This window comes from Amyelois transitella, chromosome 31, assembly GCF_032362555.1.
Source record: "Amyelois transitella isolate CPQ chromosome 31, ilAmyTran1.1, whole genome shotgun sequence".
Lineage (NCBI taxonomy): Eukaryota > Metazoa > Arthropoda > Insecta > Lepidoptera > Pyralidae > Amyelois > Amyelois transitella.
The window spans coordinates 1,596,086-1,612,949 of record NC_083534.1 but is presented as its reverse complement, the minus strand read 5'-3'; the positions used below and the strand labels follow the sequence as shown (position 1 = coordinate 1,612,949).

General features: G+C 37.6%; 1 protein-coding gene across 6 annotated transcripts in view; it reads left to right on the top strand.

Moving 5' to 3' along the window:
- LOC106137507 (gastrula zinc finger protein XlCGF26.1) overlaps positions 1-15,531 on the top strand; it is a 60,803-nt gene extending 45,272 nt beyond the window's left edge. The window contains exon 5 of one of the 6 annotated variants that reach the window (XM_060953201.1): positions 14,438-15,531. In XM_060953201.1, the coding sequence (XP_060809184.1) occupies positions 14,438-15,516 (1,079 nt within the window). In that variant the 3' untranslated portion in view covers positions 15,517-15,531. The other 5 variants (XM_060953200.1, XM_060953195.1, XM_060953194.1 and 2 more) reach the window with 5 other exon arrangements.
- The last annotated feature ends 1,333 nt before the right edge of the window (positions 15,532-16,864 follow it).

Here is a 16,864-nt window from a genome sequence, read left to right as displayed (position 1 = left end):
TGATGCACAAAGTTTACCAGCACGAAGAACATATACAAGTATATGCATTTTTTATTTTCTAGGAAGCGACAAGGATGAACCAACACCACGGATAGTGCCATTATTCCAAGTGTCCTACGACCGCAGTCTCTCTAAACCCTTGGGAACGGTGGACTTCGGAAAACTACGAAAGATGAGGCAAAGCAAAATGGAAGCCAAGCCATATAGCTTTACTCCATCGAGGAGTCCTTCGCCCCTGCCTATATCAAACCCAGAAACAGACGGTCCATTAGAACCGCCCACACCTATTACCATAAAACCTAAAGAAGTCCAAAAAACAGCTGATATAAAACAAAATGTTTTAACAATATTCGAGTTTTCCACAGTCTATCCTTTTGTGTACGGAAACAATAAGTTTAAGTGCTTCATTTGTTCCCAACCTTTTCTGGAGACTAGCGTTTTAAGACAACACATGAAAGAACATCACACTTTTGCCTCACTCAAACGCCTAGTCAATAACAGAAGGGAAAACATCCTGAAAGTAGACGTGAGCGAAATGGAATGCAAAATCTGCGCGACCAAACCAAACAGCTTAGCAGAACTGAAATACCATTTGAAAGACCACGACAAACTAATAGATCCTGATTTAAAAGACAACATAATACCTTTCAAAATCGATAGCGGCGAATCGTATCAGTGCGTTATATGCGATCAGGTCTTCATAAAAGTTAGGATTTTGGTGATTCACATGAGTGTGCATTTCAACAATTACAGCTGCGAAATTTGCGGATCAGGTTTTATGACTTTGAGACTGTTGAAGAAGCATCTGGAGGTACACGAGACTGGGCATTATCCGTGCGATAAATGCAACAAAGTGTTCACAACGCCGTACAAGCGAACGCTGCATATAAGAGGTGTGCATATGAAACAATATCCCAGGCGATGTCCGATGTGTCCGGAACGGTTCAACTCGAACTATAAAAGGACTATTCATTTGCAAGACGTACATAATCAGTCGACAAGAGTTCATAAATGCGAGACGTGCGGAAGGGCGTTCAATTTGAAGTACCATCTGATATGTCATATAAGATCGGTGCATTTGCAAGAGAGGAATCAACAGTGCGATGTGTGTCATGTGAGGTTCTGTAATAAGGAGACTTTGAAACGACACATGGTCATACACACAGGCGAAAAGAATCACAAGTGTGACGTGTGCGGAATGGCATTTCTAAGGAGGAAGAATTTGAAAGATCATTTGAGATTACATGACATAGGAAGTTAGGATTTCATTGATTGAATTAAAATATTCTGCTTGAGCCGAACTGACCTAAGCATTCTTCAGGAGTTACTCCTAGTTGCGTGCTCGATTTTTTTGGAGAGAACCCTGTGATCTGCTTGTGCCTATAATGCGACTCCCGTCTTGAGGTTGAGCAGGTCATACTTGCTTAAACCTAACGTATCATATGATCACTAACGGAAAGTTCATATGATCACTTAACGAAAAAAGTGAAATGGGTATTTAAAAGTACAGAAACCACACAATGCAATATTATCTTATAAGAATTTTGAACTTCTAAAACATCAGTTCTTCATAGTATAAAACAAAGTCGCTGTTTGTACCTCTCTCATCTTTGCGTCGTTTCACTATCCCAGTCGCACCGTCCACAGCAATTTTTCAGGGCCCCGGGATCCGCCTTCCGACTTTGCTCTTTCAACATAGACCGGTTTTTGTAGTCTGCAGTCCATTTAAGCCAAGCCAGTATTTCTTCGTCCTACCCATTCTACGTGGGTGCGGTTGCGAGGAATTTGTTCCCTAGATAGTCTGCAGGTTTCCACAAGAGTTTCACCAGCGTAGACGGCTCTTTTATCTATTTTGTCTGCTATTTCACGGACATGAAGGTGGATACGAAGTTCTTTACGCTAGCCCACCGCGAAACTCCACATATCCAGCGCAGCATGTTCATTTCGTGACAAGCAGGTCCTGCTTGGCGTGGTCTAGCAGTTGCCACGTCTCGCTGGCTTACGACCATCTGTCTCTGTCTACCTCGTAAGAAACAAAGATGTGGTGAATGTAAAATTTATAAAATCTTCTCCTAAAATCTAAATCTAGATCTTCGTTATATCCGGACATGATGAGACATGGTTCAGAGAATGTGTTGATTTAATTGATATGAACAAATTGTTAGCGTTTAATGCTACATGCTACTCGTATTAGCATTAAGTCCGCCTATTGTACTTTACAAATTGTAAATGTTACAATAAAGAATATATAAATAAATAACGTTTAAATCTTAATCTCTCTTATAAATAGACTGCTCATCTGACACCAACCCGCCTTACTGTAAATACTGATAAACGAAAAATAATTATGTAATTATGATAATTCGTAAATTATGATTACATTTGTAAATATTGATTTTAATCTATATATATAAAACTCTTCCGTTACTGAGTGACTGACTGACAGACAACGCACAGTCGAAACTACTGGTCGTAGACAGCTGAAATTTGGAATGTAGGTTCCTTGGGATATGTAGGGGAGCACTAAGAAAGGATTTTTGGAAATTCAACCCCCAAGGGGGGGAAAAGGGGTAAAAACGTTTCTATGAAAAATCTTATTCCTTGAGTTTATAAACTTGAAACTTGGCATGAACACGTACATAGGCAAGTAAATATGTTTGGCATTATAAGTTTTTCAAACTACCCTCCAATCGTGATTTAGGGGGTGCGATTGGGTGACTGATTTATTAACGCACAGCCGAAACCGCTCGGTATAGGAGTCTGAGATTTTGAACAGAGGTTCCTTTAGTAACATAAGTGAGCACTAAGAAGGGATTTTTGAAATGTCAACCCCCAAGGGGGGGAAACGGGATAAACTGAGCCGGGGCTGCGGGAAAGTTCTAACGAGATACCGTGGCCCCGGAACGCAAAGGGCAACTGAAGGAACGAGGTGGGTTTTAGTCAGTAAAAGTCTGACACTCCCTTCCGTTCCACCCAGAGCGGGAGAGGTCATTTGATGATTTCCCATCCTTAAAAAAAAAGACTTTGTATGACAACTTTCAGTCGTCTCTTTAACATACATAATAACATACATAATTATGTACATACATGCATAACATTAATAACATCACGCCTTTAAATCCCTATTTTGTGTTAACACTACCCATACAAACAGCTAAAAGGAAACAAGTGAAGAGACGAAATTTGTCCGCATCCATTTTCACCTAAATTCTTAACGTTAATGAGATTTACTTTTTATTATCAGGTCAACCTAATAGCCTCACATGTACGTATAACTTCGTAAGAATTTTTTTCAACTCCTAACCGTTGAGGAGTTATACCTTCCATCATCAGCTCATTCACATGGGATGATGACTATCAGACGCAAATACTTAAACAGAAGGAAATCCTGTAAGGCCTCTTCGTCCTATAAATCCTGTTTTTTTTTCTTTTGAGACGATGATTTTGTCTCGCTTTACTTTTTCTATATAGATTTGTATGTATACTAATATTATAAAGAGGAACAATCTATTTTTTTATATGTTTGTTTGTTTACACATGTAATCGATAAACTCCGAAACTACTGAATCGATTTCAAACATTCACCATTAGAAAGCTACATCATCCCTGAGTAACACAGGCTATATTTAATTCCAGTTGTAACAAGATTTCAGCCTGTGGAAGAAAAAGCCCTGTCGAGATCATTAAAAAACGCTATATATAACCGAATTACACGTGGGCGAAGCCGCGGGCGGAAAGCTAGTTAAAAATATATATTATTTTGTGCTATCATCGATATTTTATTTTTCCTTGCCACGCAGTAACTCGTATTCTACAATTCATTATTCTATTTGACAACATAATATTCGTATTGACATCATGACTTTTATACTTATTTACATTTTTTTTTAATTTAGTCAATAAAGGTCTATTTGTAAATTTATGTCCGGTGAAAATATAGTGTAGTTTGTTCCGCCGTTTCTTCTTCACGTGAGCTTTGGAAGCGGTAGAAGAGTGAACACTAACCAAGCCAGGCCACTTTTAAACCATGAACTCAGCAAAATTTTTATTCGTTTCGCGTTAGTTTTTTAATCAAAGATTACATTGTATGTCAATGAAATTTGTCAAACTAGATATATCTCTTGTGATCGGATGAGAATTAAATTCACATGGATAGTCCAATTATGTGATATTTTTTTTTTTATTTTTAGAAAATCCATTAAGTAAGCCCTTTCCGACTAATGGCAGATGGAAATTGTATTACCTACTAACCCTTATGGTGAAGGTTTAGAACTAACAATTAACAAACAACCTTATTCCTTGAAATATTATTTATAATGAAAATTACAGTAATTTTTCTTATTTCTAGGAAGCACCCAAGGAACAAATCGTACAACTATTACTGAATGCCAAGATCATGATAATGTATGTGCAGAAAAGAGTAATGATGCCAATGAATTAAAACGATTAGACACGATAAAAGGTTTCAATGTAAACAGTAAAGGCGGTAAAGTTACAAGCAAATTAATGAAAAAGCCAGATAAATTAATATGGCTGAAGAACAATATGGTTCTTGGACAAGGCCATACCTTGCAAAAGAATTCAAAGGAATTAAGCTACAGTATTATGAAGCGAAATGCTCTTATTCTATTCCAATGTTCTTACATTTATCCTTTCGTTCATGCAAGTAATAAGTACAAATGTTTTATCTGTGCCAAAACATACCTTGACGCTAGCTTACTTAAGAGTCATACTGTTTTGGATCACACTATTGATGAATTAGACAAAAAACTAAGCAAGAAAATAAGAGATAAACATCTAAAAGTAGATGTTACAAATACTGAATGTAGACTGTGTTTGGAAAAACAACAAAATTTTGAAACTCTTAAGGCTCATCTAAAGAATCACGGAAAGGATGTGGAGTTGGGCCAAAAAGACAACATCATACCGTTTAACCTCGGTGGAGACACATTCGACTGCCAAATTTGCGGGGAAAAATACTTAAAACTTAGACTTTTAATCATACATATGAGCAAACACTACAATAATTTCAGTTGCGAAATATGTGGATCAGTTTTCATATCTCTAATTTTATTAAAACGACATTTACAGACACATGAAACTGGTAGCTTCCCGTGTCAGAAATGCGATAAGGTGTTCAATAATTCCGCTAAAAGAACACGCCATATGAGAGGCGTTCATTTAAAAGCGTTGCCTAGACGATGTCCAATCTGCCCTGAAAGATTCAACTCTAACTACCAAAGAACTAAACATCTTAGGATTGTGCATGATAGATCTAATGGTTTATTCAAATGCGAGACTTGTGGTAAAGAGTTCGATTTGAAGTATCACTTATTGCTGCACATCAGATCGGTTCATCTGCAGGAGAGGAATGAGGAATGTCGAATATGCCATTCTAGATTTTTCTCGAAATACTGCCTCTCCAGACACATGATGGTTCATTCGGATGAGAAGAATTTCAAGTGTGGGAATTGTGGGAAAGCTTACGCTAGGAGGAAAAATTTAAAGGAACATATTAAGACTCATGAGTTGACGTCGTGTTCTATTTGTGGTCATCAGTGCGAAGATCAAGCTGCGCTGTTAGATCATGTTAATGCAGTTCATGTCCTACAAACCAATTGAGTGTTTAATATAATATTAGTTCCACATGAGACGACTGACGAAAGCATTACTAAATAATTTCTAAAGTATTGAATACTTGACATTTTTAGAGACTATGCAAAATAGCTAGTTGCTTTATTTAATCAAACAATATATATGCTTTTGAGAAATTTGAAAAATAATCATACATTTGCAAAATTTGTGTTTATTTATATGCACGAGTTTGTACAAAATAAGAACTTAAGAAGAATTCAAGGCACAATTTTGTTTTCCCAGGGATGCCAACTACAGATCGCCCAGGAGCGCAGACCAGCATATGGCAAATGACTATATCTGAGAGACAAAATGCTGCCACCTTCTTAGAATTTACCACAGTGAAACCGTTTTATTACCAGCAAGCTAATTTCAAGTGCTTCTACTGTAACGAAGTCTTCCCTGAAGTTCATTCCGTTCTGAAGCATGCTGCTCATCATGTGAAGCCAGAAAGATCGTGTCTTCTCAAACAGTATCTGAGGAAAGGCAAAAGAATTATTAAAGTTGATATATCAGACTTAAAATGTACAATATGCGATCAAAAATATTCAAATCTAGATGATATACGAAATCATTTGATTGTCGCGCATAAAAAAGAATTCAATTCTGCTGGTAACGGATTAATGGCGTACAATTTGTGTCCAGATAAAGGCCTCCTCTCTTGCCACAAATGCTCGAAGTCTTTCAATTCTTTCTTCCTTTTGAACAGACATATGAACGCCCATTTCAATGTTGTTTGCGAGACGTGCGGCCTTGGTTTTATGTCGCATCAGAGATTAATAAATCACAAGATCGTCCATCAAAACGGAGTTCACAAATGTGATAAGTGTCAGGACGTATTCCCAACGAAACTGAAGCTTCGGTACCACATGTTCAAAAAACACGAAGTGACGAACGCGAAGAAAATTAAGCCGTTGAAATGCCCTCATTGCTTGGAAAGATTCGCGGAGCATTACAGGAAGATGACGCATTTGAAAGAGGTGCACGGGATTGCGTTTACTTTTGAATGTCAAGTGTGCAAATGCGTGTTCCCGACAAGGAGAGCCTTGACGGAGCACACGACGAAGTTGCATACACAGAAAATACAATGCAAAATGTGTGGAAAGTGTTTCGGGACGCGGTCTTTATTGAAGATGCATTTGAGGGGCCACAGTGGAGAGAGAAATTTCTTCTGCTCAGTTTGCCAGAAAGCTTATATGCACGAGAGGACTCTGAGGCAACACATGAGGGTTCACGGTCCCGCGTGGAAGTTTACGTGTTCTGAATGCAATAGCGGCTTTCACAATCGAAACGATTATAATAAACACATCAAGCAGTGGCATCCCCAATGGCAGTTCAAGGATATTGTGAAGAATTTTGCTGGAAATATTGTCACCTAAATGGTTTTGGAGCAAATTCATAAGTACACCCCACTTCATTCCACCGACGAGCGTTAGCTCTTAAATATATGAAGATATGGCTTTGATGATACTTGAAAAATTATGTTGTTTGCGTATTTAATCATACCAGTACCTGGGCGACCAAACGAAGTTCGGTGTATTGTTTCGAATAACATTAGAATAATCACAAAACAAAGTATTTCTTTTTTCAAGTCGACAAAAAGAAACTGTGTGTAGTTGGGAATTGAATCTGAGAACGCCAACGTGAATGTCAATAATCCTGACCACACGAAATTATGTCAAACTTGCGTGAAAAGCTAGTCGACCAGACTAGATTTTCGAAGAAGCCTAGCGAGAAAGAAGAATACTCACGTTGAGAAGAAGACTAGCGTTGAGAAGAACATTGTCTGGCTGCTGCTTCACTAAGTTACAAAGTAAAAGTCAGTCAAAAAAGAATTGACGATTTGCTAACATGTCACCGTCTTTGAATCTCAATCTTATCTTAAGGACAACCAGCTATACATGGCTTTCTATACTAATATTAAAAAGCTGAAGAGTTTGTTTGTATAAACGCGCTAATCTCAGAAACTACTGGGTCGAATTGAAAAATTATTTTTGTGTTGAATAGACCATTTATCGAGGAAGGCTTTAGGCTATATACCATCACGCTGCAATTATTAGGAGCGAAGAAATAATGGAAAATGTGAAAAAAAAACGGGGTACATTATTCATCCTTGAAGGCTTCAATGATGCCCGAAATAACTATTCCACGCGGAGGAAGTCGCGGGCACAGCTAGTGTATATTAAAAAGTATAGGTACTTTCGTATACATGGCTAATAAGTTAGTGCTTTGCTTCAATAATAGGTCCTGCGCATCTTGCAGTAGGTACCCGATCTTAACCGCCTTCATAGCCGTAGCATACACGGCAATAGAAAGTAAGTAGGTTTGTAAGAATGTAAGTGAGAATAGACTCGAAAATAGTATTTTAATTTATTTATTTATATTAATAAAACATTTTTTTTTAAAATTATAAATTGTCTTTTATTATTTAAACTAGCTTTCGCCTTTAGCTACAGTCTGACCCTCGGATGAATCTGGCGCGTATTGGATCATGGTAACATAATATCTTGTTGCCTGAATATGCAGGATTTCACACGGTGTTTTCACTCATCGTAAGCATCGGTTAGGAATCAAACTCAGTATCCCTCAGTAATCAATTATACTTCTTATACATAACTCATAAAATAATATTTTGACCACCGAGTCACTTAAGTGTCGTGTCGTAAGATGTCGTAAAGGGCGATTAAGGGATAGGCTTATAAACTTGAGATACTTCTTTTAGGTCATGGGTAAGCAACCTGTCAACTGTTAAATCTCAATTCTATTATTAAGCCAAACAGCTGAACGCGGTCTATTGGTCATTTAAGACTATTGGCTCTGTCTACCCCGCAAGGGATTAGACGTGATTATATGTATGTACCTCCGACGCTCTAACATTTATCTTTCAATACTATTATTACCTATAGGTATGTTGTTAAATCGTTTTCACTCTTGTGACGTCACGTCAATTGTGACGAAGCATGTTGCCAAAGAAATTCTGTGATCATTTGACGAATCGTGTTGCTGCATGAAGCTTTTTTATTGTGATTTTCAAATTATATCAAAAGAATAAATTTGGTGCTTCTGCGAAAATAAAAGATCATTTTACATTCTCAGGAGAAGCAGAAGAGGCGAAGCGACGTCAGGGGCCGCTAACTAGCTTATGGGAGATGACTGTGTCAGAACGGCACAACGCGGCATTGATCTTAGAGAACACCACTGCTAAACCTTTCGTCTACTGTCGATACTTCTTCAAATGCTTCTTCTGCCACGCAGAGTATTCCGAAATCAGGGGTCTTTTAGACCATAGTGCAGTTCACGATATACCTGAACATAAAAGTATACTTAAAAATTTATTGCCTAAAGGAAAAAGGACGGTTAAAGTGGACATTTCCGAGCTAAAATGCAGGATTTGTTCAAAAGGTTTCGACAATTTAGACCTCATTCGGCAACATTTGACACAAGACCACGACAAACCTTTCACGCAGTCGGGAAACGGAATTATCGCTTACAATTTAACAACGAAGAATGGTCAATTCTCTTGCCACATCTGCAACAGAATCTTCCAGACTTTCATCCTATTGAACAGACATATGAACGTGCATTTTAGTAATGCTGTATGCGAAACGTGCGGAGCCGGGTTTTTGACTCATCAGCGGTTGATTCAGCATAAAGAAATACACGCGCCTGGGGGTTACCCGTGTAATAAATGTAATAAAATATACACAACGCAGTCGAACCTCAAACACCATGTGGAGAAAACTCATGAAGGTGCAACGAAGATGAGAATGCTGCGCTGTCCACATTGCGAAGAAAGATTCACGGAGCATTTTCGAAAGTTGAAACATTTGAAGGCGGTGCACGGTATAACGTTCACGTACGAATGTGAGATCTGCAAAGCGGTGTACCCCAGCAGGAGGAGTCTAACAATGCATACAAATAAGTATCATACACAGAAAACGTTATGTGAGATATGTAAGAAGAGTTTTAGTTGTGTTACAACGCTCAAGAAGCATATGATTTGCCACACTGGCGAGAGGAATTTCGTGTGTAGTTTTTGTCAGAAGGCGTACAGACATCAGAAGAGTTTGAAGCAGCATTTGAGGTCTCATTACAATGGGGGTGAACTGAGATATCGTTGTAACGAATGCGATATTGGATTTGGGAATAGAGATGAGTATAACAAGCATGTTAGGGAGTGGCATAATCGCACTTTCTTCAATTTTGCTGTTGACTAAGAAATTGTTTTTGAATTATGTTTTGGTTTATTAACAATTAAATAGGAAATCTTATTTAACCAATAATTTATATTTTAATAAAGAAGATCATTATGTCTTCTAAACGTTACCTTTCAAACCTTCATAGCTGACGATGAACTTAGGGAAGAAAAGTCACGTACTCGTATTAAGAAAGAAAGAAAGAAAAATATTTTATTTGATATCAAAAACTTAACTATACTAAGTACAGAATTTTACAATTACTTATTATTACACGCTTCGTGCGTCGCAAACTTAAAACTTGCGAACAAATTTTGATGCCTAAATGTCTAAACTTACTTAGTTCTCTGTCAGACCCAATGGTTGACTGGTAGATAAATGCTTCTCGTACTAGCATTAAGTCCGCCAATTATGCTATACATTTGTATTTTGTGCAATGAGGTTTAAATAAATAAACATATCTAAGCATGCAGGTCTGGTAGCAAAAAATTAACATCTGAAAAAACGTGCTGTGTGCCAGCTACTCATCCTCGATTGCAAATTGTACAAGCTCAGATAAATCAATCAATGACCTTTGAACTATTCTTGGAAGCGATGGGCTAGCAACCTGTCATTATCTGAATCTGAATCCCATGAAATCTGACCGTGTCTTTCGGCCTTTTCGAATCTGTTGGCTCTGTCTACCCAGTCAGGGGTAAAATATGTGAAGTATACAAGTAAGTATATGTTAGCTGTATATCATGGATAAAATCTCGTATCTTTTGTATCACACTAGATTTACGCCTGTAAAATACAATCTGAATAAGTACTTAATACTACGCTCACCGCGCCGTGCATTGTCGTGTGGTTCCCGGCACAAAAAAAAGAATAGGACCACTTCATCTCTTTCCCATGGATGTCGTAAAAGGCGACTAAGGGATAGGCTTATAAACCTGGGATTCTTCTCTTAGGCTATGGACTAGCAACCTGTCACTATTTGAATCTCAATTCTATCCTTAAAAGCCTATGAAAAAGCTGAACGTGGCCATTCAGTCTTTGCAAAACTGGTTGGTCTGTCTACCCCGCAAGGGATATAGACGTGACCATATGTATGTATGTACTACGCTTACAATGAAGTGTTCTCAAGAGAGAATAAGTACTTACACCAGTTACCATAGTATAACTGTATTGTTCCTTTTTCAACAATCTTTTCTAGCTGCCGTTAATCCCGGGGTGCGCCTTTGACCGTGATCTGGGATTGGGTGAGGCAGGTTTGTACGCGAAGCGACTCCCATCTTAATACGTAAATGTACGAAATATAAGTAAATATACGGAACAAATTACACAGATGAGTTAGCCTCGAAGTAAGTTCGAAACTTGTGTTACGAGATACTAACCCAACGATACTATATTTCATAATAAATACTTATATAGATAAACATCCAAGACCCGGGCCAATCAGAGAAAGTTCTTTCCTCATCATGCCCTGACCGGGATTCGAACCCGGGACCTCCGGTGTCACAGACAAGCGTATTTACCGCTGCGCCACAGAGGCCGTCAATCATCTGACCTCCGCAACTTTTATAGGGACCTAACACGTAATAGATCATCGTTACACATCCAGTTGCCTGAATGTGCAGATTTCATCACGATGTTTTCACTTACCTTAATCTATGGGCCCTGATAAAACATCGGCTAGGACTCAAATTAACGCACATAACTCAGAAAAGATTCATTGGTACATAAGCGAGATAGGATTTAAACTTGTGCCTCCACGCGCATTGTTCCCGCATTTTACTCCATTTGCTTACTTGCCTTATCCATTTGAGAACCGACGCTTCACGACAAACATACATATTTCCAGTAAGTATATCAGAACTTACTTTGAAGCTACACAGTCAGTTTATTTAGTTACAATGTAATGAGCTATTTCTACTCGTAATTATAGAGATCAGAACAGCGAAAGAAAATATTTTACTGGTGCATAAAATTAGTCGTTAGCCACGGACAACGCCGTAAAAGCTAAAGAACTGGATAGTATACTGCTTTATTACTACTGTTCAATAATCAAACCTACTTACTTAATGTATTGTTTATTTCACAAATCTTTAAATAAAGTATACCTAAATTTAGAAAAAATATTTCTCTTTTCGCAGGCAAAAAATCTCTACCAGAGACGAGTATATGGCAAATGACGGTATCGGAGAGAAAAAACGCAGCACTGTTCATAGTACACACCACAGTGAGACCGTTCACGTTCATGGGATCAACTTTCAAGTGCTTTTACTGCACAGAATATTATTCAGAAATCAGTAGTCTTCTAGAACACACCGCAACGCACACGATTGATAATATAGACGCCATTCTAGAAAAATACGTTCCAAAAGGCAAAAGAACACTTCAAGTCGACATTTCAAATTTAAACTGTAGAATGTGTAACGAACGTTTTTCAAATTTGGATGTCGTTCGAGAACATTTGAAAATCCAACATGGCGTCGAGTTTTTCGCGGCGCGTAACGGAATGACGGAATACAACATGGCCGTCGTTAACGACACTCTGAAATGTCAGTTTTGTAATGAAAATTTCCACAACTTCACGTTACTCAACGCTCACATGAACTCTCATGTCGGTAAAGTAGTCTGTGAAAGTTGTGGCGCGGGTTTTCTGAATCAACATTTGCTGATGAAACACAAAGAGAGTCACTCAACAAAACGGTTTAACTGCAAAGCGTGCGATAAAATATTCTTTAAAAAGAGTCAATTGAAGTATCACAACGAAATAGTTCACAAGGGCAAGGCAAGAACTAATTCTAGGAAATGCCCTCAGTGTCCTCAGACGTTTAAGGAATATTACAGCAGGATGATACACTTGAAAGTGACCCATGGCGTCTTGAGAACATTTCAATGTCACGTTTGTAAAACTGTGCTCAATACGCGGCGCGCTCTAACAGAGCATACGACGAAATTTCATACGGAGAAATTCAAATGCGAAATATGTCTTAAATGCTTTGGTATAGAGTCGAAATTGAAACAGCATGTACGCGGGCACATTGGTGAGAGGAATTTCACATGTGCCATTTGCAAGAGTGCGTATGTGCATAAAATTTCATTAAGAAAGCATATGAAAGTGCACAGTTCTAATTGTAAGTTTGTGTGTTCGGATTGCGGGAGTGGATTTCAAAGTAAACATGATTTTGTCAAGCATAAAACGGAATGGCATTCGTTTGAGAATATTTTGCAATAAAAATTGATCATATTTTACTATTTTCTTTTTGAATCCTAAATCATTACCATCATACAAGGTCATGTGGTTCCCGGCACCAATACAAAAAAGAATAGGACCACTCCGTCTCTTTCCCATGGATGTCGTAAGAGGCGACTAAGGGATAGGCTTATAAACTTGAGATTTTTCTTTTAGGCAATGGGTCAGCAACTTTTCACTAGTTAAATCTCAATTCTATTATGAAGCCAAACAGCTGAACGTGGTCTTTTGGTCTTCGTGCGACTATTTGAGATTCAATTAAGTACTTACATTATTAAGAGCTACAGCTGAACGTGGCCAATCTATCTTTTCAAAACTGTCGGCTCCGTCTACCCCGCAAGGGATATAGACGTAATTATATGTACGTATATCTTGTTCTCTTTTCTATTGGTGGTCGCTTCGTGTAAAAACTTGACTTAGCTAATCCTAATGCTAATAAGAGAATGCCTTGTGGCATTAAGTCCACCTGTTGTACATTTTACGTGCATGAAGTCTAAATAAATAAATAAAATCCAGGATGATTGGTCGAAAAGGCGCATCCCGGGCGGCTCTCCAGAGAGTTGAGGTTGTAACCGGGACTAACGTCAGGAGGAAGACGTGATGTTTATGAGCCCGGGGTCCGCTTTCTGACGAGAGATCTATATTCGTAAAATGACGTCCGGTGAAAATGCTGCAGTGTAGTTTGTTCCGTCGCTTCTTCTACACATGCGCTTTAGAAGCGGTACATAGTAGTTATAATTAGATTTAAGTGATGTGACGTCAATAAGTGATACCTTGTATCCAATTTTGCAAATAAATCTATTCTATTCTATTTCTTTTTCCACTCTGTTCGCTGAAGACTCCAACGTCTTCAGGTTTAAGACCATAATGTCAATATTAACTTTGACGACAAGCCAGGTTTTTTTTTCAACCAGCACCCTGTGGAGGCAGCATGGCCGGACAATTGTCATTCCAAAACCAATTTCGTAAATGTAGACGTACCGTGAGTAGGCGCTTCTCGGATTGAGAAGAGATTGAACGAGTCAAAAATAAAAAATAAATTAAAATTTGTATTCTTTGTTGTAGGATATTTCAAACATCACTTATTAAGTGTGTCTTTTGGTTTCACAACATTGGTTGACGTCGAATAAATTACTTAAAACTAAATTTTCTGCCGCTTCCAAAGCGTCATTGCAGAATAAGCGGTAACAAACTGCACTGCAGCAATTTTTTTTTTCAATAACGACAAGCCAATTCTCAATTATCCAAACTTGGCATTAGAATAGAATTATTGTCGAGAGAATACATTGTTATTATGAATTGTTTTTATTGAATATTAAATAAATATAAGTAATATACATATTTATCAAAAACATTGGTTTTTCAGATGGAAGAGTTAATACAACATCAAGCATTTGGACCATGACAGCGCTGGAGAGAGAAAACGCAGCTATCCTAATAGAATCCACCACAATTCGCCCCTTCACTCAATTATGTTTCCCGCTACGATTTCAATGCTTTTATTGCCACGACCCTTATCCAGATATAGATGTTTTACTTCAACACTCAAACACACATAAAATACCCACTCGCAAAGAGTTAATGAAAAATTATTTGAAAAAAGGAAAGAAAACTATCAAAGTGGATATATCCGACCTCAAATGTAGGTTATGTAACGTACCATGTTCAAATTTAAATGAAGTTCGAAATCATTTGATCGTTGAACACGGTAAAAAGTTTACTTCGTCCGGAAATGGAATGATCGCTTACAATTTGAAAAAAAAAGATGGCGTGTTCACGTGTCATTTGTGCAGTGAAAAGTTTAACAGTTTCTTCCTATTAAATAAGCATATTAATGTCCATTACAACAATGCTATATGCGAGTCTTGCGGAAAAGGTTTCGTTTCTCACAGAAGGTTGATACATCACAAAAAAATTCATAACAATGGCCAGCATCCTTGTGATAAATGCAACATGATATTTCCGAACGCGGCAAAATTTAAATATCACGCAGACAGAGTTCACGGTGAGCAGAAAAAGAGCAAACCATCAAAATGCCAGTATTGTTCTGAACGTTTCGAGTATCATTACGAAAAAATGAAACATCTGAGCGCTTCACACGGAATCTCATTTGAATTCAAATGTGAACTCTGCAATTCTATATTCAAATCGCGCAAATCGTTAAGCGATCACACGATAAAATATCACACGCAGAATATAGCTTGTGAAATTTGTCAAAAACCTTTTTCTCAGAGGAATCATTTGAATAAGCATATGGCGACCCACACGGAGGAGAGAAATTATTCGTGTCCCTTATGTGCCAAGACTTACAGGTATGAAAAAAATGTCAGAGTACACATGAAGGTACATAATGTGGATTGGAAATACGCGTGTTCTGATTGTTTTGTAGGATTCAGTAATAAAATTCAGCTTAGAAGGCATTTAGCTGACACTCATAAGAAATAAATTTTATAATGGAAGGAAGTGTTGTTTTATTTGTTAGATTGTACCCACAACTTTGCTGGCCTTTTATAGCCATACATATAGTCACGTCTATATCTCTTGCGGGATAGACAGAGCCAACAAGATTGAAAGGCCACGTTCAGCTGTACGGCTTCATGATGGAATTGAGATTTCCATACGTACATATTTACGGCATCATTATTACGTCTTTATCCCTTACGGGGTAGACAAAGCCATGCATGTTTGTTTTCTAGGCCATTCAAAAGCTTATTGGCAAATTATTCATGACTAGCGGCCCGCCCCGGCTTCGCACGGGTGGACATATCTTTGTTTTTTTTTAAATAAACAAAGAGTAAAAACAAATTTATGCCTATGTCACTTAAAGATCTATTCTATATCTGTGCCAAATTTTATCAAAATCGGACCAGTAGTTTTTGAGTTAATTCCACACAAACATACAAAAATACAAATCTTTCCTCTTTATTATTAGTGTGGATTAATTTTATAATTAATAAAAGTTTAAGAGCTATGAGATACATACATACGTGACTATATGTATGTATGTTAAGAGTTAAGATACCCGAATTAAAATTACGATGCTCTTACGGTGAGGAAAAACATCATCAGGCAACTTGCACATTCAGGCATGCAAATTCAAATTCAACATTTTTATTAATTATTATAGGATACTTCATATCGCTTAATAATAGTCAAATCTTTTGGTTTCACAACTTTGGTTAACATCAATAAATTACTTAAAACTAAGTTTACTGCCGCTTTCAAGGAGTCAGAAGCGGTAACAAACTGCACTGCAGCATTTTCTTCAACATGCGTTACCATAATCAAATATGGACTGGATTCGCTTCGTGTAAAAACCCTGACTCCAGGATCTTCCTTAATTTCGAACCGAGGGTTCACTCCAGACAGATGAGGAGTATTGAAAACATAAACCTCAGGTAGTGATGTTCGATGACATAAGTAAAAAGTCTCAACAAAACTCCATAACTTTAGTATGCAGTTAGACTTATTATAACTAGAGACTGCCCGCGACTTTGTACGCGTGGAATCAATCCCGCGGGAACTCTGGGACAAAAAGTATATGTTATTCTGGGTCTTCAGCTACCTATATACCAAATTTCATCGTAATCAGTTCAGTGGTTTTTGCTTGAAAGAGTAACAAACATCCATGCTGACATCCTGACATACAAACTTTCGCTTTTATAATATTAGTAGGATTTGGTCCTTAGAAGTTCTGCGACACCTGACACAGTTTTTGATGCTGAAAAAAGATTTGAAGTAATAACAGAAACACAAATTGTACAATTAATAACTATTTATTTTTAATTTTACC